A 27475-nucleotide genomic window follows, 5' to 3' on the forward strand; every position below is an offset into this window, starting at 1 on the left:
TACCTATAGGAGTAGAACTTATTTTATTACATAAAATTTATATATTTTTTTCATTCCATCATTGAATTACTTATTTTGTACTTGTAATCAAGTCGTTGATGTAATTAAATTATTAAATAAGGACATTTTTTTACATAAAAAAATTAATTTAAAAACATTATATCTCTATTACAAACAAATTTATAGGTATAAATATGTATACAAAATTAGTGTATTACAAATGGAAATTTTAAATAAAGGTATTCAACCAAGGTCCTTTACTCAAGGTTTTCACTCAATTTTGGGTGGGGTTTCAACATTTATAGCATTTCAAATACAATGAAATAAACATTTTTATTCAATGTAGAGAATATTTCGTACTATTGCCAACACAATGAAATCTTAATAAAATTTAACTTACGCTAAAAGTGATTTGTGTTTCAGTTGTAATACAAAACATAATAAAATATATAATATACAAAAAAAAACATAAAATTTAAAAAAGATCGAAATTAAACATTTTATAGTATCTAAGAATGTAAAAGTAAATCTTTTAAAATGATAATTTAAACGATTAATTGGAATATCTTATAATTTATGAATTAGCATTTTATACGTGATATTATTGCACAGCTGAGATATGCGTCCTTTATGTTGTAAATAATATTCCTTCAACACTTTATTAAGGATTATAATCTGTAGGTATAACTAAGTACGCTTTCGTTTCTTTATTTCCTTTATTAGGAAAAAGAGATATTATTCTTAAAATATGTTCTTCAAAAAACTATGATTTAATTATTAATACAACTTTCTTCAATTATATCAAAGACAATTATTGCATTGTTTTATTATTATTATTATTATTATTAACTACTAAAAAAACTGCAGTAGAAGTCTATGTACACCTGATAATATTGTTTGGGACCACTAAATAAACACATTGTTATTTAATGTAACTCTTGATACAGGGTAGCCATTGGCTGTCCATCTGTTACTCCTTGTGCTGCTAATTCGGCCAAGGTTCTTTCAAGATAACTTGTGTCAGGATAGCCATGGCCAGATGTTGATGGTCCTAGTTCAGTCTTGTGATGAATTTCATTCCATGTTACTACATCTTCTCGTCCAGTGGTCACTGATCGTCCAATTGTAAATATCAGTTTTCGTTCGAAAGCTATTTGTAGTAGTCTTAGAACCCTTCGACCTAGATTATTATCTGGAAGATAACATACACGAGGAAAACCTACAGCATAGTACGTCTGTCCAGGATTAGGGTGCTCTCTTCCTTGGATTCCTGATGGGATACTGAAATTATATTTTTTCTGTATTATATAGAGTGACAAAAAAGGATTTAAAACTTCAAAATTCTAGACTAAAAGTTTACCATTACACTATAGAAATTTTAAAAATAGTGTAAACTTACTCATAAGTAATTTGAATTGTATTTATATTTGGGAAACCAGGTAATGCACGTGGTATTCTTGTCCAATTCATAGTACCAGGAGGTTGATTCCCTCTCTTTTCTCCATAAATTAATCGGCAGACTGGACATTGTATGTACATAGGTGGTTGCTGACAACTGAGCATCGCATTTAAGCATGCTAAATGTAATCTGTGTTTACAACGTGTTAACTCTACAGTCAATGGCTCGGGAATACCAAGACATACTGGACAAGAATCAGAGTCGTTGCTTTCTACTACTTTCACATATTGAGAAATAACATCTGTTTCTGCGTCTATATTTATGTAAAATAATTAATATAATATATATATATATATCAACAATAATACAAAAAATGATCAGTGAATTACCTAGAATAGAATCCTTAAATGCATCATCACTTCCCACACTACTATCTAATAAGTCTACTGGGTTTTCATGACTCAAATAAGTGGAGACTGTGTCAACGCTAGGTCTTCGACCACTCTTTGTACTGCTAGAATCTACATCAAGTACATTATCCCATGTTTTCCTCTTTTGACCAGATTCGATGGTTGTAACTGTACTACTGTTTTCTATACCATGTCTGTTACTAAATATGTTAAAATTGCTCAGTATAACACGTGCTATATTTGATGGGCCAGTATCACCATTTTTACCCTATTAAAATGTAATTGAATTTAGAAACACGTGTTCATAAACATACAATAAATATATGTTATTTACCTTCTTATTACTCTTTTTTGTATTTCCTGTAGATGATTTTTTGTGTGCTACTTTTGTTGTAGTACTCTTTATAGTAACACACATAGATTTTTTTTCTGAAATAACTTGTAGCTCTTCCAAAGCAACTTTAACTAAGGGATAAGGGGCTTGTTGTATACGTCGGATTGGCCTGACATATCCAGTACAACAACGTACTTGAGTTAAATTGCAAAAATTTATAATGTATGGAAAACCTAAGTAGGTCTTAGAAATATCAATAGTTTTGTCACCCTATAAAATAAGAATATGATAATATTTATACAAAATTATTTTCTGTAACATAATTTATGTATAACTCTAGAACAGGTATGTCAGCACTTTTTGACAAGCAATTATGTGAAAAGCAGCTGAGACAAACAAACCACACCTTCAAAGGTAACAGTCTCATGGCAGAGTAATCTGTGAATCTAAAGATCATAGATCTTTTACTATTAGCAGCAAGAATTATATATATGATGAAATTAAAAAGTTAACATGTAGCCAAGCACAATTTTTTAATTCTAGGAATGAAATTAATAGTACAGATATAACAAACAATAAAATATATTAAACACGTCAATTGATTTGAGACACAGTAAGTATACAATATACATATACTCGGCTCTGCTCATGAGCTATAAAAAGTACTCTTACACATATAGGATCCAGTTGGACGTGCCTACTCTAGAAGCTAGTTTTATATTCACCCTTGCCCATGCTTCTTCTACAAGACATTGTACTTCCATATCATATGTATGCCAATCATCTGTATCACCAGCCCACTCCCACTTCGCTCCTTTTCCAGCTGGTGAATTTGGGAGATAAAACTTTCTTCTAACATTGTGTGTTTCATTTCCATCTTCACTGCACTGCATTTTAGTCTTTAAATTTATGTAATACCTATTTTAAAAATAAGCTATATAAATAAATATTTCTCCATTTATAAATCTTTTTAATTAATTTTAATGATTCAAACTTCTATATAAATAGAAATATCATATAACAAGAAATATTTTAAAAATTAATGAATTACATCAATTTTTATTATGTTTAACATGTTTTGGTTTTGTACTAATAATACTCAGAAATTAAAGGTATTAATTTAAAGTACAAAAAATCCCAACTATTTAAAGAGTATGTACAGGGATAAATACAGATAATTTTAAGCTTAACATTTTTAAGAGTAAAAGGAATAAATGAATAAGAATCTATAAAATTGAATTTTATAAAAAAATTAAACTTTGCTAAAAAATTTGACGATTGAAAAAATGTTATTCTATATGTATAGTATAACATTACTGTAAACTTAAGGCAGCAGAAGTAGTTAAACATCCCTCACAATATTCCAAAGGAGATATTTTTTATATATTTAAGATGAATTTTTGATAATGTGTCTAAGTAAAAAATACAATTTCTTTTTTAAATGAATATACGAACTTATATCATTTAGAGAAATATCCAAAATCGAGGGTATTGTAAGAAATATGTATGTATGTAAGAGTATGCAATTATTTTGTATGTATAATATAATACACTCTAAAAATATTTGGATATCAATAATCATTCGAGTTTCCTATTTATTTATTTTTCTCTTGTAATGTATACAAAATACATTTTCAAAAAATGTCTGGGTCATTGTAAATATTAAAGCAAATGATATTTCATGTCAAACCTATCCAAATTAGGGTCTGCATCATTAAGAAAGACCCGTGTAAGTTTTTTGCAATATGCTCTTTCTAGGTGTTGGGATACTGCGGGACTGTAAGGTCTCCAACGTCCATGACGATTTTCCCACTCCCACACAACCACAGCATGACCGTGTTCCTGTCCTTGGGCGTTCATTTTCTCGCTTATTGTTAGGAATTTCACACGCACGCGCAACACACACTTGCGAAGCGGGAACGTGGGAACATTTTCGAGTCCCACGGTCACCTCAATTTTCGTTTTTGCACGTATCACTGCATTTACAGAAATATTAGTGAAATGAACTCTAACGTCCTGTCATTCTACTTTCATTTAATAAACAATATAAAACTGATGTGTCGTATAGAGACAAATTCGAGAAAGAATCAACTGAAAAATCATGTCAATGGCAACGTCACTCTAAATCGTGTTGTTTGCGAGTTGCGAGAAGGAATAGATGTGAAGTTTTACTCGATTCTAACTTCGACTAATCGAAACGTCGATACATTATCGAATTTTAAAGAATCATACGGTATTTGAAATACTATGAGTTCTCAATTATAGTTTTCATTAAAATTGATTCCAACAAAAAGTGAAATTTGTTTAATAGTATTACTAAGCATATTTATATCTTTTGTAAACATTATATTAATTTTAACGCAAACCATTATGCACAACTTTCAATGATTTTATTTTTGACGGAAATTTAAAAAAAAATGTGATACATACAATTAGTTTATTATGAATTTAATTTATTATTATATTTATAAAATATCTTAAACTGTGCACTTAATTCTGTATTTACAGTGTAATGCCTATGGTATGCATGTCGGTATAACCTATATGAGAATTTATATATGTACTACATGTATTTACGACACCAAACGTGTGTTCGAACGTAAGAATTTGCACGCACAGTTGCATCCGTGATTGTTTGCGTAATTAAAGTTTTTTACTACAATATATCTGTTTCTTTATTGGATTATTGGGAATACGTAACATGTCCAAATAATAAATACTTTAATCTTATTGTGCTCTTCATTGGAGTAGTGAAGTGTGTGTATGGTTAAATTATGTGTCAGAATTTTGTTGTTGAATTACTAACTTAGAACTGACCATAAAAAACTAAATCTGTGTATTACGAAACGTGTAAATATTAGCAAATGAATATGTATGCGTTCAACACAATTGTATTCACAAACTACATTGACATGTAGGTTAGCTTGTATGAGAAAAATAGTTCTACAAATATTCGGAGAAGATGGATGTAGAAAAGATTGCTGTATTTGCTAGTGTAGGATTTGCAATAGCTGTTGCTGCATTTGTTTTATGGGGACCATCTCCGAGACCTAGAAAAAAAGGTATATTATAATTAGTCTTAATTTTGCATTTTATTTATGTCTTCAGATAAAAGATATTTTATAATATTCTAATCATTTTCACAGGAAAAATTATTGGAATTAACAATCTAGGATATACTTGTTTCTTGAATTCTCTTTTACAAGCTTTGGCTGCGTGTCCAATTTTTATTGGATGGCTGAAACAACGGTGTGAGAAAAATGGCAAAGTTAATTTTATTTCAACTTTGCTTTCTGTCTTTAAAAGTATGTAATTTTCTTTAGTGAACTTATCATTACTTCATTGATTCATTAATCATTAAAAAATGTCTATATAGCACATAAGTTTTATGTGTAAAATAAATAACATGTTCATGATTATTATTTAATTGATATATAACTGCTATTTTGAATATGATTGATACATATGATTTTTTTTTTTTAATAGTTAAATGAATACAAAAATTCTTTTTTATTAGAAATCAATGGATACGCAGAGGATCTCTATGGCGATGTAACACCAATTGAAATAATTTCATCTCTTGGTAATTTGTGGAGCTTCGCACCAGGTTATCAAGATGCACATGAACTGTTTCATGTTGTACTTAATGCAATACAAGCAGAAATTCAACCTATAAATAGGGTATGCCTATATTAGTACATTAATTATATTAATAAACCAACTTTAATAAATTAAGGTTAGAAATTAGATTATTATGAATCAATAGAAATCATTGTTGAAAATTATTTCAGAAGGGCTGTTTGTCTGATGCTTTATTAAAAAGCCCAACAATGACGATAGATACAAAAAAATTTGGAGACTGCATAAATCTCAGAAGTGTATCTTGTAATGATATTGTATCTGCTAACAAAAATTCAAATTTGCCAAATGGATTTGATAGAAATTGTAACAGCCATGTTATATCTTCTACGTCATCAATATCAAATATACCTGTGGCTTATAATAAGCCTGGCATGATCCTTGCTAGATCTTCAGAACTACTTTCTAAGAGTACTGAAGGTGAAGAAAATAAAGAATCATTTAGAACATGGAGTTCTTTATGTGCCATGCCTGTTCCTAATTTCCAACCAATGTCCATAGAAGGACACCCATTTTCAGGGTTATTAACTAGTCAATTACAATGTAGTAACTGCAATTGGAAGGTTAGTACTATAGTTCCTTAATTACATATGGTGATTCATTATGTGAGTTGAATAAGTCTGCTTATTACAGTCTCCTGTTCGTTACGACAAGCTTGAAACAGTTTCTCTACCTTTACCTCCAATGGGAATACATATTAAAACACACCATACATTGGAAGAATTACTAACACGTTTTGTAACTAGTGAAATTGTTCATGATGTACTGTGTGACGGGTGTGGAATGCGTTGTTTAGCTACTAAAACTTTAACTTTGGGTAAACTTCCTAAGTGTTTGTGTTTACATATATCACGAACTACATGGAGTCCTTCAGGAACACCAATCAAAAGGGATGATCCAGTGAAATTTCCTCAAATCCTGACTCTGGATCCATATACATTCACAGAAACGAAAAAAAGAAATGCACGGGTATATCTTATTGTATTAAATATATCTTTATGCAGAACAATACTGGTTAGAGATATACATATTATATCTTTGTTAAAAATTGTTTGCAGGGCGACCCCGAAGCAACAATGTTGCTTGCTAATCGAACAACACATCTGAATAAATATAAGTATCAATTACGCGCGGTAGTGGAACATCGTGGATCTGTGGATTCAGGGCATTTCGTTTGCTACAGACAAGGAAATAAACAAAATCAGTGGCTATTTACTTCTGATAATGTAGTTGAGAACATATCTTTAATTGAAGTTTTGTGTGCTACACCATATCTTCTGTTTTACGAACGTATTAACAACTCATAAAGGTAGTTAATAATGAATTTTACTAAGTACAAAAAGAAAACTGTTTTACATGAAAAGTTATTTAGACATAGATCATTTTCTGCTTTCATAGGTTTATAGATCTACGTGCACCTATGAAGTATGGTACTAATATCAAATCATGCAGACTGAAAAACATGGATACAAGATTATGTAAAATTTGATGATGTGTTATATTTTTGAACAGTTGCAGATTTCTCAATATTTCTGAACAATTGTTAATGCACAAGTATGTAAGGCAATTTTTTAAAAGAATTCTTGTTCTGTAAATATGAACTGATAAGTTCCACAATGAAAGTGTTTTGATAAATTTTGTCTTCTTTAGTTTTTTTTGTATTATTTCAAACAATACTATGTCATACTAAATAAATTTTCTGTGCACGTTTAATTAAAATTAAATATAGTTCGTATGTGTTAAATACAGTTTTCGCAAAAATTTCTTTATATTATACAATATACATTGTTTTACTCATTTATTATCTTTATTATATTAAATAAAAAATAATATTTCCTTATAATAAGAATTATTGTCAATTTTTTAAATAAGAAATCATATTGCATTTGCTACATATTTCAGTATGAATAAAAGTCTTTTTTAACAAGTATCACCTAAATGTATTCAACTGTTCAAAAATAGTTTTCAAACCTCGCATGACAACTTCTGTCTCAATTTTTTGTTTCTCTGTGGTTTCGAGAGAAAATATTATCAGTAAAAAATTCTCTCATATTTCTATATATAAAAATTATGTAGGAGTAATTTTTTTATGAGAAATGGACAATAGGAGAAATAAATTTTTTGGAGATTGTGATTATGCGTGTGATGTAGAGTAATATAATAAGGACGGAATTGAAGAGACTGCTTGAATATTAACATAATTCCTAAAGATTTACATCATTATATAAATAAAATTGCATTAAATTGTTTATTTTTTCACATGTATTACATTCTTAGAGAAACAATGTATATTTACGACATCCGTAATGAATTGAGTTTAAAGAGAAATACAAGAAATGACAAAAGTTCTGATAATATAATTGTTTGCTGCAAAAACCGAATTTGATTAAAAAGATACTCGTTTAATATTAATTTATTAATCAGTCTATTTCTTTTTGCGGAACGTAAAGCGGAAACTTATAATCTTGTTCTACTGTGACTTAATTCATTTCGGGGCAACTGTAAAATTGTTATTTATTCTTTTCATTAAGTAGTTTCAGTTGCAATCATTGTGAATCGAGTATCTACATACAGTCATAATCATGCTGAACAGTTGCCAGCATAATTTAGTTTATTAAGCTTTATATTTTGTAAGATACACCTGACATATGTATCATATTAATAAGCAATTTATTCGAATATTAATAGTGCAATATTTACCACCATTATCACTTATACAATAATGTATAACAACTAAATAACATAGATCTTCTAACTTCGTAAAAATTACATTTACCTTAACATTTGAAAATAATAGTCATTGATGGTGTGCAATATTTAATATAAAATGAACGGTTTGACGGGTTTCGTAATTTCTGGCGGTATAAAGCAATGAAATTGTGCCAAACAAGTCCATTATTTCATACGGAGTAAGTCATTCCACATATAGTGCTTTGAACTAAGATTAGAATATTATTTTAAGTTGATACTAAGATAATGAAATGTAACAAGCTATCCAATATTTAGGCAAATGTAATATCATTAAAATTACAAATTTTAATTTCAAAATTGTGCTTTTATAAAAATGCAATTGTATTACGATTGCGGAATAATATGACTACTTTTATGTCCTTATTTCATACGTTTTGTAAAAAATATTAGACTAAGGTAGTAGTAGAATGGAACAAAGAGTACTGTATGTAATATAAAGTCAGTGATTACAATCCTTTATGAATGTATGTTGTACTTAATTTCTTATTTATATAACTTTGTTTACAGTATAGCAAAAAATAAATTTTTGTAAGTCGACTTTTTCCTTGCTAGTTTTTACTCATTTAAGATGATAATTGTAAGTATAAAATGTAGTATAATATATAAATTTATTAAATTAAGTATTTATTTATTTCATTATGCAAGGATTTTCTATTTAAAATAATAATTGAATTGATCCAAATTTAAATATAATTATGGTTACAGTGCCCCCAGAAGGTCACTTGGCATACTGAATATATCAATGCCATGTAGTATATGTATGTATGCGTGTAGCGTAGTAGTAAAGAGGATCAGATATTTTGATTCTCTTTGGCAGTTAGTTTTGGTATGTTTGAAGAGTGAATGTTGTATTTCTTGAAATGTTTACGAAAGATGAAAGAAGTGTTAATATTTTAAAGTAAAATAAAGTTCATGTAAACTCTATTGCGATGATAACATGTGGAGAAATTTGTAAAGCTGCGATTGAATGTATTTAGAGTGAATGTAAACAAACAAAATTTTGTAGGTTATAATATCTCTAAAGTTCTGTAAATAATCGAATCTTCAAAATTTATTACGTCATATTCTATTTTTCAACAAAATAACAAACATGCCACATTTTGTTTGCGACAAAGACAACATTGTATGTATTATTCTATAATTGCATCTAATAATTGATTGTAACCTTCTACTGTAATAACGTTTTTTTTTTAATTGACAGACACAAAAGATGAGTGATATTACTTCTGATTTTGCTGGTCTTAAAGTGTCTGTTTTAAAGAAAGCTTCGCTTATATCAAGCAAAGTGGACAGGATTACAATAGGTCCTAATTCTACAATGATTCAAAATACCAATGAGAAATCAGAAAATATAGAAAATGAACAGAATTCTTGTAATATTACGTTTTCTCAAACAACTAATCGTTTGAAAAATAACAAAATATCTATGCAAAGTGGTATTACTTTTTCTGTAAAAAAAATTCTTTTGGAAAGTGAGTACCAAAGGAAGGAAGAAGTTCAGGTAATGTAGATTTCTTTGTAAATATAATTATAAATGTAACGATTGTGATAGACTTATTACAAAATGTGCGAAACATATATTTTTGTATTTAGAAAGAAATTGATCATCGTTGGCAACACATGAATGAAGAAGAGAAAGACATAAAGCAACGTAAAGAAAATTCTCGGTCACATATGGCAAAAGAACGTGAACGTAAGAGCAAAGAAAATTATGAATATATATTAGCAGAAGAAAAAAAAGCAGAGCAGGAAGAAATGCGAAAAAGACATGAGCAACAAAAAGAAATTGAGGAGTACAGAAAAAGAATGACAGAGAAACAAGATCTTACTAAATTAATAATAAATTTGAGAAATATATTTAAAACTAAGTATAGTACTATTCTTATGGCTGCTCAGGACTGTGATGATGTAAATTCTGTTGCTATTCTGTTTTCATCTGTTAGACCACAATTAGATGAGTTATTTCAACAAGTGGGGCTTATAGATGAAAAAATTTTGGTAAGAAGTAATTTGACAAACTCTTGTGAAGAGATAGTAAAAGAACATGAACTTATACAATTGTGTGTTTTATGCAGACAGGAGATGTGACACCAGCTGATCTCACTGTTATGAAAAAAAATGTTCAACAAATGAATGAAATACTGTGTATAGTTACAGCAGAAATAGGTAAGGAATTAATTCTATTTGCTTTTGCACATAAATTTAAGACATTTTATAATTTGTTTTATGCAATTCTAGAAAGGATAAACACTGCATATGCAGTAAATTTAGTTAATAAGGAAGCCTCAACAGAAACTCAATTACAACCCGAAATTTTGGAAATACCAGCGCCTAATATTACTCACACTAAAGCTGAGTTGATTGATTCACAGCAAGTTGACAACAGTGCTATCCAAAATAACGAAAATAGAAATGAAGATAAAGAACAGCAACATGTACAATCTGTAGAGAACATAACTTCTTTAAACATTCCATCAGTAATTGTAGCACCTGCTCAAACTGAAGAAATAGCATCAACAGGTGAACAGAGTGAAAGCATATGTGAGTTTAATAACTATAATAACTTATATCTTGAATATATAAAATATTAAACAGATTTTTCTTATTTATAGCTCCGTTATATGAATATGTTGACAAAGAATTATTGCAGATGTACATAAATAGTAAACAATTTTTGGAATGTTATGTAAAAAGTTATGATGAATTTGTACAATCTGCAAGCACAAAAAAGTTCAGATTCGAATGTCAAAAAGCAATAAATATACCTGTAAATGCAATTTCTGGTATCAGCAGACAACACTTATATGATAAATATGAGAGACTAAATAGTCTTCTTAAAGGAGAATCTTCTCCAAATGTTAACCAATATCCTGAAGGTGCAGCTTTTTGTAAAAATATGTTGGCTAAAGAGATAGTCGTACGTTATTTTCTTTAATTAATAAAATATGTGATAAACCTTTTTACAACAATTTGGTTGATATATAACACATGTTTTTTTTTTTATAGAATCAAGGGGGAACACTTGTTTCAAGTAAACCCAAAATGGCATTTCCAATTGCTGCAGTAGTTGTAGCTATTTGGAACGATTATCCCGATTTTGGAGATTTGCTTTTGTCACATTTTTATGATACTTGTCCATATATTGTGCCTGTGTTCTTACCCGAAATAGAAGGGCAATCAAATGAAGATTATTATAAATTGTTGGGCTATAAATATGCGAAAGATGGTACAATCGAGAAACATGATAAATTTTTGAAAAGAATGTCTGGTTTAATAAGATTGTATGCTTCCATTACTATCACATCACAGAGGAAAGGAGTTAATAAAACTAATCCACATGGGCTTCAGCATGCGTGGCGATGGTTGGCTGCTGTATTAAATATTGGTAATTATTATATAAAGGGAAATCGTAACAAAATATATTTGTATACTTTCTAATATATAAAATTATATTTCAGAACCGCGAACAGAAATAGCTGATCTTTGTGCGACTCTTTTATTAGATATGTTTGAGGTTGCTGGAAATGCACTATGGACTGCATATCCACGCCAATTTCATAAACTTCTAATTTTACTTTCGGATGAATATCATTCGCGTATTCAAACTGTGGGAAACATTGGCGGTGGTCCATTAGTACGACTTCAAGAATTTTTGAAAAATAGTTTAACAAAAGGTTTTATACCACAACCTGATGGTCAGCTTCCTTCCAATTTCTGGTGATTACCAATTAATATAAAGTGACTTACAATATCGTAATTGTTATGGGAAATGTAGTAAGGGTTTGAAAAATGCTTCAGATTTATATATCCTATATTATGAGATGGATTTATCTGAATTACTTATTGTCACTAATGCTCAGTTACATATCTAATGATTAAGGCATTCATTAAGTTGATTAAATCATCAAGATAAAAGGAAATTTCTAGAAATTGCTTAATTTGACAATATTTTTGGTTAAAAAATTAATATAAACTGAATCTATACTAAATAAGCCATAAATATAATTTAGGAACATCATTATTTAAAACGCAAATAATAATATTAATTTGTATAAAAGCATTTTTTATAAAATTGATTTATCATTTTTCCTATAGCTTATATTCATTTTTGTAGACTTTATTGATTCTGATGTAAATTTAAGTGAGCATGTTTTGGTATATTTTCTATACAAATTGAAAATTTTGTAAAATAATAGTATTGATTTCTACATTTTATTCACGAGAGAAGTTTTAAATGTATTTTTTCTGCCTGTATAAAATAAATGTATTATCTAATGCAAATATTGTCAACGAAGTTTGATAGTTTATAACATTATTTACGGTATACCGACAACAAATAAGAGGTTTGTGAATGAATCATGACATCGACTGTAAAAATTATACTTTAGTTACAATTAATGATAAAATAAAAGTACATTCATAAATTCAGATACGTTTAAAATATTTAATTTACTGCTTAAGTAAATTTTACAGGTGAAATTATTTAAAATATTAATAAATTCTTTGCCGATAATATAATATAAAGTAATTTGTGTATATTGTAAAAGGTATAAAACTAAAGAAATGCAAGAAGTGGATGATATGATCGCGTGTTTCTATTATGTATTTTAGTAAACAAAGGAATAAGTGTTAATAGTATGGTACACTTGTAACTACAGATTTCATGTCCATTTGATCATAATATTTTGTAGAATTCTTTGCAAAGTTTGTAACACCAAATGAAGCAAATTTGTCAAGCCACTGTTTGTCCTGATGTATATTCAGCAGATAGTTTGTGATCTGTTTTATTACATCACCTGTAAATGGAACGAATGTAGTCACTTATAAATGCATGTATAAATTAAAATATGAAAACAATGAAATGTTTGATTGATCAATTGTTTCTATATTGGGTAGCAAAAATCAATGATTACTTTTGAGTTAGATTACTTTCATACAATTTGATTGCCATACAAGTATTTTTTACTGTTAATTGTACATTAAAATTGTGAAGTTGTTGACATACCTGAAAGTGTCTTTTTTACCATAATGCGATATGGCGGTAAAGGTCCAAGACTTGTTAAAATTTGAACAGAGTCAATTCCTGGAAGTGCATCTTTCTGACACTTAATGACAGGCGACTCTATGATACCAACTTCTGCTTGTTTCCCTGCTACCATTTGTAAAGCCGCAACTTGTGTTTCAGCATCTAAAAATCGATATTGAGCATAAATAGTTTTCTTATTTTTTGTAACGGTAAAAATATGATCGATTTAAATAATATACGAACCAAGTGTGTTGCCAAAGAAGGTCGGATTTTCACCTCTACTGTATAAATAATTAAATATCAATGCTGTTGCTCCAATCTGCTTTTTTCGATCTGGCAAAGAACATCGATGACCACGAAGATCTATGATGTCCTATAGTTGAATATAGTGTTAATAAGTTTCTGTTATCAATTGCTATTTTTACTGTAATTTTATGTTTACTTCAACATGTGGAGCTCGATCGGTTGCTACGATGACATCAGCGAAAACACATGGTGAATTATTTTTATTCAGATGGTGTTGGAAACAAAAACTTGCGGGCACAAGTTCGCCATCTTCCCATTCTTCACTTGCTGGTAAGATAGCTACGGGAGAACACCCAACGATCAAAAAATTCATATCACAGAATATAATTTGGTAAAAATAAATGTTCCAGAGTCTTTGATAAAAATTTTCATAAATAACACCAATAAGTGCTTAAATGCAGGGTGATCTAAAATTACGGAAAATTCTAACATTGTTTTATGCATTGTCTTTAGCAGTTTTTACATACCAATATCAACGACATCCTTTGCAACTGGTCTATGGCTTCTAGGTTCATACATCAATACGACAGGTTTCTCAGTTGCAACTTCGATAGCTTCCACAAGTACTTCGAACAATTCAATTGGTAATGAAGGCACTAAATGAGTTGCCAACACAAGGGGACGTACACTCAAGAGTGGCTTTGACAAAGGAGGATACTTTCGTGGAACAGCAACATTAGTTGGCTTTTGTTCACCCTGTAAAAATCATTATAAAAAACAATTGAGTTTGAAAATTCGCCAGGTTTGCATGCTGTAGCATTGATAAGTAAATTTTCTAGATCATGATCGGGCACATTTAATGTAGGTCTAATCACAGCAAGTCTTCTGTGAATCAACACATCGAAATTTTAGCTTGGGGACGGTATATGAAACAAAAGCGTTATAAGTGAAAATACCCTGAAAGGGGTCAGTCCCATATCACTAGAAAAAGAATAAGTAACAGAATGAGCACTGGCCTCAATCAACACTAAAAATGGTTCTATGGAAAACGTATGAGAGAATGTAATTTTAAAGTTAATTATCAACAAGGGACACTATGAATCTAATGCCCGCAATAGTGTTATGCTAAAACAGCAATAATACAACTGAAAATTCAAAACTATAATCTACTTTTAATAGCAGTTTACGACACAAGTAGTTGTAAGAAAGAATTTATTATAGGGTTTAAACTCATATATGAAAAATTAAATCTCCAGAATGACGCAATCTCATAGACAATAAAAGAGGAATTGAATTAAGAAGTTGACTACAGCAAAACCAAATACAATTCAGAGTATCGCTACTAAATACCTCAGTTCCGTCTTTTCCGACAAGTGATTCGTTTATTGATATCTGTCTAGCAGATAATAGAATCAAATAAATTTTCTTTCTCTGATAAATTAGAATCATTCAAATACGATAACGACCACAGGGCAGTTCAAATAATAATTTCCCTCAATACTGTTGAATCCATGGAAATAGACAAACTAAATCCATCCATTAAACAAAATGTCTCTAAAACCGACTGACATGAATTCAAAGCCAGTTTAACACGTTGAGTGTTACAGCAGAATGGAAAGCTTGGTGTCAGTCACGTGGCACTTAACGTGTTAATGGACATAGGCGACCAAATAAGAGAAACTTAAGAATTGACGACGTTGACGATTAGATAGAAAAATGAAATACGAACATCAACGCTGCTATAAGTCCTACAGTTCTTCGCATTACATATGCATAACTCCGACCATAAAATACCTGTATATAATATCTGTACTGAAATACCTACTGAAAAAGGTAATACATGAAATCAAGAAGGGTTTTCGTAACTGAGTAACGGCTATTGGAAAATTGTTGCTAAAAAAGCATTCCCCCATCACCTAATTAAGATGATTTGGAACATGCTACGCGATAAAACTTTTTATGTTGCAGACGGCGAAACCACCTCCACCCGAAGCTTCAAAATTAACAACGGACTCCAACAGGGCACCGTCAACTCTCCGATACTATTCAACATTTTCTTAAGTGATTTACTGTGCATGTACGGCCTAAACAGCGACGGTACTAAATCAGCCATAGCATTTGCAGACGACCTAATAATCTACAGCAAAAACACAAAACCATCCAAAATAAAGACCGAACTGCAGAATACTTTTAAACAAATTCAAGACTACTTCCACACATGGAAACTTAGGATTAACATAAACAAATGTGAAACAATTCTATTCCGTCCGTATATATCAAAAATCTTAGACGCAAATAACGACGTACGCACTCACGGAACTAAGTTCCATCTATACGATAACAACAACAGAAACTGTAAAATTCCACATAAAAACACCGTTCGCTATTTGGGCGTACATCTAGATTTTAAATTAAATTATAACCACCACGTACGAATACAAATCGATAAAGCTCAAAAGGCCTTTTCCGCACACAAACGTCTATTCTATTCAAAGGATCTTAACACCACTGTTAAAATCCTTTATTATAAAGTCTTAATCCGCCCTATATTAATGTATACATGCCCCACTTGGTTCAACATTAGCGCCAGCACGATGGAAAAACTAAGACTTTTTGAGCGGAAATGCCTTAGAGCTTGTCTAGGTAAATACTGGACCCGCGAATCCAACTACACTAAACTCTACAGTAACCGCAGACTCTAAGACGCAAAAATCACAAGAATAGATTTATTCATCCTAAAATTAATCAGAAATTATTGGGCAAACACGCGAAAAATTCATTCAAATGGCTTAATTTTTGGCTCAACATATCCTAACCCACTATACCACGACAGAACTAGACAAACTGGTTACACCCCTCCAGAATCATTTACACATCTAGATAAAACTGGCTACATCCAAACAAGGACAATATCCCACTAATATATCACATTAATAGGCAAACATATAACAAAAAAATTCTATAAGACACAAACACATCCTTGAACAGCCCAGATATGCGCTTCAACACCAACTTATCAAACATAGGCAAGAAAGACGTACACAGATTGAACACAAAAAAGTACTGGTGCTTTTAACAACACAAATTATTATTAAAAAATTATGTAAAATAAATTAACCCTTAACGAACGAATGCCGCCATACTCGCGACATTGTAAATATTCTAAAAAAATCGAATGCCGCCATACACGCGGCATGACGTGATATTTTAGGAAACTGTAGGTTTGGCTTTAATTATACATGCAACAATGAAGGGCGATCGGCAATTGTTTTTTGTCACACTCTGGTGCGCATTCCTCTCATTCCTCTACGAGCATCGAGCGAAAATACATCATTTTATTTACGATTAATAAAGTTTGTTATCGTCATTTTCGGAGCACTATCTGTTAGAAGAGAAACGAAGTCGTGCGTACATGCGCGCTATTTTTATTTTTTCTATTCATAATTTAAGCCTTATAAAATATGGCAAAGAAAAGGAGTGTTGAAGAACCAAGTACCAGTAGAAACCTGGAATTTTCTAGTAGCGAAGATGAATTTTATGTGTTTGAAAAAGAAAATTGAAGAAATGGAGTAGATGAACATGAAAGTGATAATTACGATAGTTCTGATAGTGACATACTTCCTAAAAAAAAACGTGTTATGCGTATTACGGATAGTGATGAAAATAATAATTACGACAGTTCTGATAGTGACATACTTCCTAAAAAAAAAACGTGTTATGCGTATTACGGATAGTGATACTGATGATGAACTCAGCCAGAGCGAAAATATAAACGGTGATAATGACGACTCAAGCGAATGGGAAAATGTTACTGAACGAGATGATATTTTTCAACAAATAAAATTTACAGTATCTCCAAAAGTTACAGGCCCACAAATTTCTCCTAATATTGTTGAGCCTATCGATATATTCAAGTTGTATTTTACTGATGAATTAGTTGATAATATAATAAAAGAAACTAATAATTATGCAAATAGCAAAATAAGTGGAAAGAGATTGACAAAACGATCAATTTGGAATAATTGGAAAAATGTAGAAAAAGAAGAATTTTGGGCTTTTCTTTCTGTAATTTTCAATATGGGCACAATGCCGTTAGAAAATAAATTTGAATATTGGTCAACAAGCAATATTAGCAGAATTCCATTCTATTCTGATACATTCACAAGGGATCGTTTCAATCAAATATTTTGGATGCTACACTTGAAGGAAATTCCGCCCGGGTATCCATCTTTGAAGACGCGAATTCAAAGAGCTAGTAATTTTTTGGAATACATAGATTCTAAGTTTTCACAGCACTTTATACCAGAACAATGTATTTCGGTAGATGAAGCAGTAGTTCAGTTTAAAGGCAAAATTGGTTTCATTACCTATAATCCCATAAAACCAACTAAATGGGGTATAAGAATATATGTTTTAGCCGATTCGAAATCTGGATATGTGTACTCTATTCTGCCATACTATGGTTCTATAACAACAGAAAATCTTCCAAATCCGGAACTTCCAGTAACTACCAGAATACCTTTATACTTATATAAAAAATTATTAGAAAAAATTCCATCAGCTGAAGGATATCATATGTACACAGATCGGTATTATACAAGTTTATCTTTAGCTACCGAATTGCTAAAACTGAAATGCCATCTTACGGGCACGATAAAACCAAACCGAAAAGGATTACCTGAAGAAATTAAAAAACCGAAATTTACTATAAAAAATAGAATTGCTCTGAGGAAACGTAACACATTAGTGTTAGCATGGAAAGACAAAAAAGTTGTCACCATGCTGAGTACTTGGGATACAGCAAAAATTACCCAAGTAAATAGAAAAATACGTAGTGGTGAAGAAATATCGATTGACAAGCCAGACATTGCAACAAATTACACTAAATCTATGGGTGGAGTTGACCGCGCAGACCATTATGCAGTGTCATATAGTTTTCTCAGAAAATCTTTAAAATGGTGGAGAAAGCTGTTTTTCTGGGGATTGGAAATTGGCTGCGTCAATTCATACATAATATACCGACAACAAAGACAACAGATGAATTTGAAGCCAGTTTCACATTTAAAATTTAGGAAAATATTGGTAGAACAATTAAGGGGTGACTTTAGAACACCAGCGCAACACCAACGTCGAGCATCGAACTTACAAACAGAAGACAGGTTGGACGGAAAATTTCACGTTATTCGTACAGGTACAAAAAAAGATTGCGTTGTTTGCTCGGATAGAAAAACGCCGGGAGGAAGGCGGGAAACACGTAATTATTGCGATACTTGTAGTAAAAAACCTGGTATTCACATTGGGGACTGTTGGGAGAAGTACCACACACAAAAAAAATATAAGTAATTTTGTATAAATATATCGTTAAACTATAAAAAATAAATTTATAAATGTATACAAATCTATACATTACATACACGCATCTATTTGTTTATTTCAATTCCTATTATTTTTCTGAAATTTTCACTTTAGTGATCTTTTGTATGGACATATCTGTTCATATACTACCTATTATTCCGGTAAGTTTTTATAAAATCCAATAAAGTGATATTAATTATGCACCTTCTCTCGCTCTGGAAATGAAGCACTTAATTTCTTAAAAATCCGTCGACCTACTGGTCATAGTTTTAGAAAAATGCGCTCGTTCGTTAAGGGTTAATAAGTTAACAGTACAAATTCTTCGATAGTATAGTGGTCAGTATCCCATTCTCTCGCCAACCGTCGTAGTAGTAGGACGTGCCTAGCGACTGCTCCGCAGGTAAATCGGGAAGTGTGTGCATCAATGGAGTGAATAATTCATTAGTGAACATTATATTATATTATCTGTTTTATATTACAAGAAAGTCATAACTTTTCTTTTTCTTACGCGTGAGTGGTGAAAGTGGCAACCTCGCGTGAATATACAGTGCGCGAGTAATATTGAAGCAGGGGAGAATGTTCCCACAAATAATGCACAAAGTTACCTAACGTGTAATGGAACAGACAAAAATAGTGACCCGGCAACACGTGCAATAAACATTAACAAAACGCCGACGACCATAGTGTCGAGAACACCATGTAATCTCGAAATCAGCGACCTTGGTGACCCTCAAACAATCAAACTGATCAAACATATAATTAAAAATAAAAACACGAGAAGAATTAATCCGACACCAAATTTGTTAAAAAAGTTCTAAAAGCTTCGAAAAATATAACCAACATGGGTAAAACAAAAAAAACACGGGCTGTGGCAACAGAACAAAACGAGGAAGGTACCGAGGACTGCAAGAACCAGGGTGACTTAATTAAAATCATCGAAAATCTAAACCGGGCGGTAGAAAGGTTCACGCAACAGCTTGAAGAAGAACATTCGAAGAGCAAAAGAAGCGAAGACAGCTCATAATAAATATAATAAACATAACCTTGACGGAAACAAATTCGCAGCGCTTACAACCGACAAAACATATCCCCCACTTAGCCCAACGGCGCCCCACAAGAGGAAAAAGGTGGAAACAATTGATGAACGGAAACGACCGAACACGGGCGAGAATAGTCGTCCGGCACCGAAGAAGAAGGAATCGTTTCGACTACCTGTACCAGCTTTCACCTTAGCCGAGCAATCTCAACAGGGGGATGACAACAATCAGAATAGCAACGCTAATATACCACCACCGAACACAATATTTGAAGGAACGACAAAGGACACAATAGACATTATAAAAAAGACAGGTATTACAAACAACTTTGTAATAAAAAATATCAACAGAAACAAACACCTAGTACAAACGTATAACATAATAGAATTCAAAAAAATATGTATATCGCTAAAGAATAATAACATTAAATACTATACATTCACACCAAAAACCGAGAAACACAAAGTAGTATTATTAAAAAATCTAGATGGCGACTTCGAGCCAGAAGAGGTCTTAGCTGAATTACAAAACACTAAATTAGACGCTATAAAATTTATAAATGTAAATAAATTCAAAACCAATTATTCAGTAAGAAACAATAAAAATTTACCAATATTCACTGTAAAACTCTCACCAGATAGTAAATTACAGCAATTAAAAAATATTAAAGTAGTTTTGCACTCGGTAATTACCTGGGACAAATTGAACAAATTGGACCAAGTACAGTGCAGAAGATGCCAACGAATAGGGCATGTGCAGCCAATTGCAATTTATAATATAGATGCGTTAAATGCGCAGAAAAACGTAACCAGGCGAATGTAAACTTCCGCCACTAAATGATAATAACAGAGTAGAAAACATAGATAAATCTTACTGCGTGTATTGTAAAAACTGTGGCTATCCTGCTTCTTACAAGGGATGCCCTAAACTTAAAGAAATTAGGACTAAGATGTTAGAAAAAAGAGAAGAACAAGTAGCTCAAAAAAAACAATAGATTAAACAGCGCTTATAAAAAAGTAAGTTTAGGGATATTGTATAGTGAAATAGTATCAGGTAGCAATAGCACGCCTCACTACATACCTGCCACACAAACGCACCCGCACACAACCAGCCAACCTGCAAAATCCCGCTATTTCTAAAAACAATGTAACACCCCCCTTAATAGAAGAAATAAAAAAGTCATTACACAGACAGTAAACAATCAACTTGAAAAAATAGTAGAGCAGGTCGAAAACAATGCCAATAAAATAAACACAATTTTAGACATTTTTGACATCAATTTGCAGTAGAAATGGCTCCTCCAGATTACAACCAAAGAGGAATCGATAAGCTAAATATTGTATCGATAAATGTAAATTCAATTATCACAAACAAAAGACGAACAACTCAAACGGACTTCCTGACTTTACATTCCCCGGACATAACACTACTCTGCGAAACAAAGCTGAGCCCATGCTATAAGATATTCTTCAAAAATTCCAACCTAATCAGAATCGGCAGACCAAACTCTAAACAGGGTGGGGGAACGGCTATCCTAATTTGCAACAATCTCAAACACAAAGTAAGAAACATAAACACAGACAATGCAATCCTATGCCTAGAATTCACAGTAATCGAAATTAATCCACCCGAAGACCATAAATTATTCCTTATAGCAGGTTATGCAACAAGTAACTGCAAAAAGGAATTCATGCAAGACCTTAAATGTCTTTTCCAGAAACTAAAACTAGAACATACAAAAAACTTTTATCTTCTCGCAGAAGACACATAGTAGAGGCACATCTCTATACCTTTGGAATATATTTTTTATTTATTTTTATTTATTCATAATCCTTGCCTATGCGGCTTAGGATGGCTTCCGGTTTACAAATTTTTCTTACTTTTACTTGTATAAACTTATATAAACTATAACTATTTACAGTTTTTTTTTTACAGCTTAACCTAGAACTAAACACCTAAAAATCCTTCTTCCAGCACATGTTCCATCGTTTCCTCTTTTCTCTTACATATTCTACACATTCTTTCTTCCTCCTGCCTCCACATTTGTCTTCCCCTACTCTCATTTCCACACCTGAATCTTGCTATTAACGTTCGGTATTTCTTTCCTCTCCTACCCCTTAGGTATCCGGGTAGTTTTTCCGTTACTATGTCCTTGTACGTTTGGTTGTATTTTGATGCCTCTATATGTTCTTTTCTCTCTTCCTTTCTCTTCACTTCCAGCCTCTCTCTTAACTTTTTATAAATTTTCTTTGTTTCTCCCCCCTCTTGTTCTCTAATCCTTTCCATCTCTTCCCCCTCCAGCCCCAGCGTGTTTCTTGTTTGTCTCCTCTTTTTCTTCCAATCGCTCCCTGTGTTTATCTCCTTTTCAATTTCCCCTATACACATCCTCACAATCTTTTTCTCTGACACTCTTGCATTTTCTTTGTACTTCATTGCTCTTTCCAATGCTTTGTCTCTTACTTCTTCACTTTTTGTTTCTTCTGTCACTACATAGTTTGGCGTGTTTCTATCCAGCCCCAATATCCATTTAATCACTGCATAGAACACAATATCATCCCAGAAAAACAATTCGGCTTTAGGCATCGTCACTCCACCGTACATGCCATAACTAAATTCACCTCCGACATATGCTGGTCTAGGAATGCAGGCGACTGCATAGGCGCAAGTTTTATAGATCTGGAAAAGGCATTTGACACGGTCTGGGTCGGCGGTCTATTCTTCAAATTATTAAAAAAGTTTGCTTTATTACTGATGGAAACCAAAGATCTTTCAAAGAATTCTCCACCACTAACGGCTTACAACAAGGAACAATTAACTCCCCCATTCTGTTTAACATCTACATTAGCGACGTATTACACATGTATGGACTGAATAATACGAACGAAACGAACAATAAATACGCAGTAGCTTTCGCAGACGACTTTTTAATCTATAGTATAAGCGACGACAAGCCCTCCACGATAAAAGTGGAACTCAAAACTCTTTATGGAAAAATAGAAAACTACTTTCAGACATGGAAATTAAAAATAAATTAACAAAAAATGCGAAACAATCCTGTTCAGACCGTACATTTCAAAAATATCAGATGCTAACAACGACGTCAGAAAACACGAGACAAAATTTTCAATACATACGACAGACCAGATAGACGAACTAATACCACACATAGACAAAGTACGATACCTTGGTGTATTTCTCGACTTCAAATTAAATTATTGTAACCACATAAAAATTCAAATAGAAAAGCCAGCAGAGCCTTCGTAGCAAACAAGAGGTTATTCTATTCTGAAGATCAGTAAAAATCTTATGCTACAAAACACTTGTTAGACCAATCTTGACATATGGACGCCAAATCTGGTTTAATATTAGCGCAAGCACTATGGAAAGATTAAGAATATTTGAAAGAAAATGCTTACGAGCTTGCTTAGGTAAATATAGATCACCCCAATCTAACTACAGCAAATTAATAGCGAACCATAAACTATACGTAGAAGCCAAGATCATCCGAATTGATCTATTTATACTAAAATTAATTAGAGATTACTGGAGAAAAGTCAACAACGTCACTGCAAACTCCCTTATTGCCAATTCACTGTTTCCAAATCCATTATATTTCCATAAAACCCTACAAACCGGCTACATACCACCGGAAGCATTGACATACATGGACGGAAAGGGACTTATACAGGACTGTTAAGGATTCTATAACGATTGGGTTTATGATGCGTACGTGACTTCCTGGCTATTTTTTAGCTGCAGAGCCTTTTTGGCAATTTACGTATTTTAAGCATCTCGCACCATAAACCAGAAGAAAGACGCCAAGCCCGAGACGAGACATCGGACCCTTGGACTTTCTCCTGGGGCTCAATAGCCATTTGACGTATCATAAACCCCTGCACCGTGGAAATTAACGTACGTAAAAGCGACTCTGTGCAGCTAGCGAATTTGGGGAAAACCCAAGCAATCGACCTTCGGAAACAACAATCCGAAGGGCGGTACTTGGTCTTTTGCAACTAATTTCGTATTGGCTGATAGGTGTTCGCCTCGTACGAAAAAGTAGGGATAAGAGTCTTCGTGGAACGCGAACGACCACGAAGACGCCAGAGACAATCAAGAGTGAAAACACAAGTACAACAACGAAACACGATAGAAACCAACGAGATAACCGACGACGCGCAGAAACGCAGAGTAGCAGGGACTCGCCAGACTCTCAGAACCTCTGTACGGCCATTGAGACGGCCTTAAATAAGTGTTAATTGTTTATTAAAATACAGCAAAATACTTTCAATATCAGCGCGTGTTCATCGAACCAGCGACAAATCAACCTCCGCTCTAAACAGTGATCCTTCCAGCCGGATCACGCACGCTCTAAACAAGAACAAAAACAACCTAACCGTGCTATATAATGGAAGCGAAGCTCGGAAAAGATCCTCTGTTCGCTGGTCCCGAGAATTCTTACGGCGTTCGTTTGATCGCTGATGAGAGATCGCCTAAACATTGGAAGAAAGGGGGTCCAAGTGGAAATTCGAAGACGGGTGGCGAGGCAGAGGTCTTGGGACACTTGGTTCCGAGAATTCGAACTGAGTAGACGCACTGAAAGAACCCGTAGCCACTAGCAGAGGAATAAAATACTTTATTATATCTATTTCAGTCTTATTTTACGACAATAACTATAACAGAAAAACATTCGAGAAAAAAGTACCGTATAATAGCGACCTACGAAATGACGACGAAAGTTGAAGATTTATGTACAAATTATCATCGATAGATTTAAGTAAAAAGAACGTCTAAATAAAAAAATATACTGGTGGCTGTAATGACACAATGTAAATAATATGCACGAACATGTGTTTATGTAGTATGTAAATAGTTATAAAAAAGTTATACTACTTCCAAAATAGGCTAAGATAAACTAATATAACTTAAGATAGGCTATGTTAGACTAGTAGGTACACCGTCGCAAGAGAGTAAAACACGCCAAAAGAAAAATTAATACCAAAGTACCCCAAGATTATACCTACTTATGTGTGCATAGTAAAAATAAGTGTGCATCCGACTCCTCGATAATATAGTGGTTAGTATTCCATTCTTTCGCCAACCTTCGTAGGAGTAGGACGTGCCTTACGACCGCTCCACAGGTATACCGAGCAGAAAAACCAAGCGCGCATCACCGCCGTGACAAACGCCGCGCGACAAGAAAAGGACGCCGCGCCGCGTCGAAAGCGTTACTTCGTTTTCAGCAAGAAATTGGTATTAACCCTCCGTTTCCTATGCCGGAGTCATTCGTGACTCGTTGTAACGAATACAGTACCGAAGTTGTCTGTGTGTTAGTAGCAGAGAGACCGCCAATGTTTACACCGGCCTCGCCATAATGACGTACCATATTCCCGACAATAATCCCACCAAAACGGGAAGCCCCTAAGGCAATTAGATACGAAATTAAAAAAGCTTTCCAAGAATCGATCAGCGATCATTGGAAAAATAAAATCACCAACATATCGCAGAAAAAACCTAAAGACCTCTTTCCATCCATAAACAGTATATTTCGCCCTAGAGCACAAAACACCTTAGATACACTAAAGATCCCATTATCAAACAGAGACATATTCTAGAAAGCTAATATAAACACCAACAGTCTACAGACAATTAACAACGACGCACTAGTCACAGATACTCAAGACAAACTAAACATACTAGGCGCGTATTTTGAATCAGTGCACACACAAAATGAACATATGGGGAAAGAACAACTGTCGAATATCATAAAACGCAAAACAGATACACTCCAACAAGAAATACAACGAGACAGACTTAATAACACAACAATATGCAACTTCACGAAATCAAACACTTCGGACAACCCAGACACTGACTTCATCCCAACCGACTATTTCACATCCTTCAACAAATTAAAAACCACATTTAAACGACTAAATAATAAAAAATCCTCAAGCTTCGACAATATTCCCAATATTGCGTTAAAAAACCTTCCACCTTTGTACATCTATTATTATGCAATTCTTTTTAACAACTGTCTAAATCATACTTATTTTCCTACGATCTGGAAAACCGCAAAATTAACTAGTATCAAAAAAAAGGGAAAAGACGGTAGCAACCCCTCAAATTACCGACCCATTAGCCTCCTTCCTAATATCAGCAAAATATTTGAAACCACCATCAACAACTCCATTAACTCCTTCTGCATTGCTAAAGAGATTATCCCAGAGACCCAATTCGGTTTTAGACACAAACATTCGACCGTACACGCGATATCCAAATTCACCTCGGACATTTGTTGGGCCAGAAATGCCGACGAATGTGCTGGTGCAATATGCATTGATTTAGAGAAAGCTTTTGATACAGTTTGGCTGGATGGATTATTCTTCAAACTCGCGAAGAAAGCATTCCCTCATCACCTAATTAAGATGATCTGGAACATGCTACGCGATAAAAGTTTTTATGTCTCAGATGGCGAAACCACCTCTTCCCGCAGCTTCAAGATAAACAACGGACTTCAACAGGGCACCGTGAACTCACCCATATTATTTAATATATTTTTAAGCGATTTACAGCACATGTATGGCCTAAATAGCGACGATGCCAAATCAACCATAGCATTCGCAGACGATTTAATAATCTACAGCAAACACACAAAACCATCCAAAATACAAACCGAGTTACAAAACACTTTTAAACAGATACAAGACTACTTTCATACATGGAAACTTAAAATTAACATTAATAAATGCGAGACAATTCTATTCAGACCCTATATCTCCAAAATTTCCAACGCAAACAAAGACGTACGCAAATACGGAACCAAATTTCACCTCTTTGATAACAACGACCGAAACTGTAAAATCCCACATAAAGACATTGTTCGCTATTTAGGTGTACATCTAGATTTTAAATTAAACTACAACCATCACGTACAAATACAAATCGACAAAGCTCAAAGGGCCTTTTTCGCTCACAACCGTTTATTCTACTCAAAGGATCTTAACACTTCGGTTAAAATCCTCTGTTACAAATTCTTAATTCGTCCGATCCTAACATACGCATGCCCCACTTGGTTTAATATAAGCGCCAGTACGATGGAAAAACTAAGACTTTTTTGAGCGGAAATGTCTCAGAGCTTGTCTAGGTAAATACAGAACCCCAGAATCTAACTTCACTAAATTCTACAGTAATCGCCGACTCTACGAAGAAGCAAAACTCATACGTATAGACTTACAGTGGCTCACGAAAGTATTCGAACGCTTACATTACAACTTTTCA

At 32.7% G+C, this 27475-nt stretch overlaps 4 protein-coding genes across 5 annotated transcripts in view; 2 read left to right on the forward strand and 2 right to left on the reverse strand.

Annotated features, from left to right (window-relative positions):
* Window positions 1–388: 388 nt before the first annotated feature.
* Dx (deltex E3 ubiquitin ligase) lies at window positions 389–4279 on the reverse strand. Its single transcript, XM_078182981.1, has 6 exons — window positions 3834–4279; window positions 2869–3061; window positions 2144–2413; window positions 1789–2077; window positions 1400–1712; window positions 389–1281 (listed from the first exon to the last, which is right to left on the reverse strand). Exons 1-6 carry the CDS (start codon window positions 4001–4003, stop codon window positions 927–929), a joined length of 1590 nt encoding a protein of 529 aa, XP_078039107.1. The 5' UTR covers window positions 4004–4279; the 3' UTR covers window positions 389–926.
* A 266-nt stretch (window positions 4280–4545) lies between these two features.
* Window positions 4546–9095, forward strand: Usp30 (ubiquitin specific protease 30). Of its 2 annotated transcripts, none has more exons than XM_078182984.1 (7): window positions 4546–5205; window positions 5290–5448; window positions 5661–5824; window positions 5938–6345; window positions 6416–6751; window positions 6841–7091; window positions 7181–9095. In XM_078182984.1, the coding sequence occupies exons 1-6, from the start codon at window positions 5106–5108 to the stop codon at window positions 7087–7089; spliced, it is 1416 nt and encodes a 471-aa protein (XP_078039110.1). In that variant the 5' UTR covers window positions 4546–5105; the 3' UTR covers window positions 7090–7091; window positions 7181–9095. The 2 variants fall into 2 exon arrangements, with proteins under 2 accessions (XP_078039110.1, XP_078039109.1); XM_078182983.1 differs by having other exon boundaries at window positions 4552–5205; window positions 5935–6345.
* Window positions 9096–9306: 211 nt separating this feature from the next.
* Gle1 (Gle1 RNA export mediator) lies at window positions 9307–13456 on the forward strand. The gene is made up of 8 exons (XM_078183401.1): window positions 9307–9656; window positions 9735–10034; window positions 10127–10531; window positions 10609–10699; window positions 10772–11074; window positions 11146–11450; window positions 11540–11918; window positions 11992–13456. Exons 1-8 carry the CDS (start codon window positions 9624–9626, stop codon window positions 12252–12254), a joined length of 2079 nt encoding a protein of 692 aa, XP_078039527.1. The 5' UTR covers window positions 9307–9623; the 3' UTR covers window positions 12255–13456.
* LOC144471411 (uncharacterized) overlaps window positions 13161–27475 on the reverse strand; it is a 120104-nt gene continuing 105789 nt past the window's right edge. Inside the window, exons 3-7 of the mRNA XM_078183403.1 lie at window positions 14333–14561; window positions 14002–14144; window positions 13803–13932; window positions 13539–13721; window positions 13161–13329 (exon numbers count right to left, since the gene is read on the reverse strand). Coding sequence (XP_078039529.1) covers window positions 13163–13329; window positions 13539–13721; window positions 13803–13932; window positions 14002–14144; window positions 14333–14561 — 852 coding nt within the window. The 3' untranslated portion in view covers window positions 13161–13162. The remainder of the gene's footprint in view (window positions 13330–13538; window positions 13722–13802; window positions 13933–14001; window positions 14145–14332; window positions 14562–27475) is intronic.

This window comes from Augochlora pura, chromosome 6 (genome assembly GCF_028453695.1).
Source record: "Augochlora pura isolate Apur16 chromosome 6, APUR_v2.2.1, whole genome shotgun sequence".
Classification (NCBI taxonomy): Eukaryota; Metazoa; Arthropoda; class Insecta; order Hymenoptera; family Halictidae; genus Augochlora; species Augochlora pura.

What these genes read in the sequence shown, in the direction of transcription:
- Dx (XM_078182981.1), bottom strand. Translation starts at nt 4,003, where the DNA reads ATGAACGCCCAAGGACAGGAACACGGTCATGCTGTGGTTGTGTGGGAG. An exon ending in CAAAAAAGAGTAATAAGAAG is followed by an intron (nt 2,078 to 2,143) that starts GTAAATAACATA and finishes ACATTTTAATAG; the next exon opens with GGTAAAAATGGTGATACTGG. An exon ending in ATTTAAGGATTCTATTCTAG is followed by an intron (nt 1,713 to 1,788) that starts GTAATTCACTGA and finishes ACATAAATATAG; the next exon opens with ACGCAGAAACAGATGTTATT.
- Usp30 (XM_078182983.1), top strand. Translation starts at nt 5,106, where the DNA reads ATGGATGTAGAAAAGATTGCTGTATTTGCTAGTGTAGGATTTGCAATA. An exon ending in AAATTCAACCTATAAATAGG is followed by an intron (nt 5,825 to 5,934) that starts GTATGCCTATAT and finishes AAATTATTTCAG; the next exon opens with AAGGGCTGTTTGTCTGATGC. An exon ending in CGAAAAAAAGAAATGCACGG is followed by an intron (nt 6,752 to 6,840) that starts GTATATCTTATT and finishes AATTGTTTGCAG; the next exon opens with GGCGACCCCGAAGCAACAAT.
- Gle1 (XM_078183401.1), top strand. Translation starts at nt 9,624, where the DNA reads ATGCCACATTTTGTTTGCGACAAAGACAACATT. An exon ending in AAAGGAAGGAAGAAGTTCAG is followed by an intron (nt 10,035 to 10,126) that starts GTAATGTAGATT and finishes TTTTGTATTTAG; the next exon opens with AAAGAAATTGATCATCGTTG. An exon ending in TGAACAGAGTGAAAGCATAT is followed by an intron (nt 11,075 to 11,145) that starts GTGAGTTTAATA and finishes TCTTATTTATAG; the next exon opens with CTCCGTTATATGAATATGTT.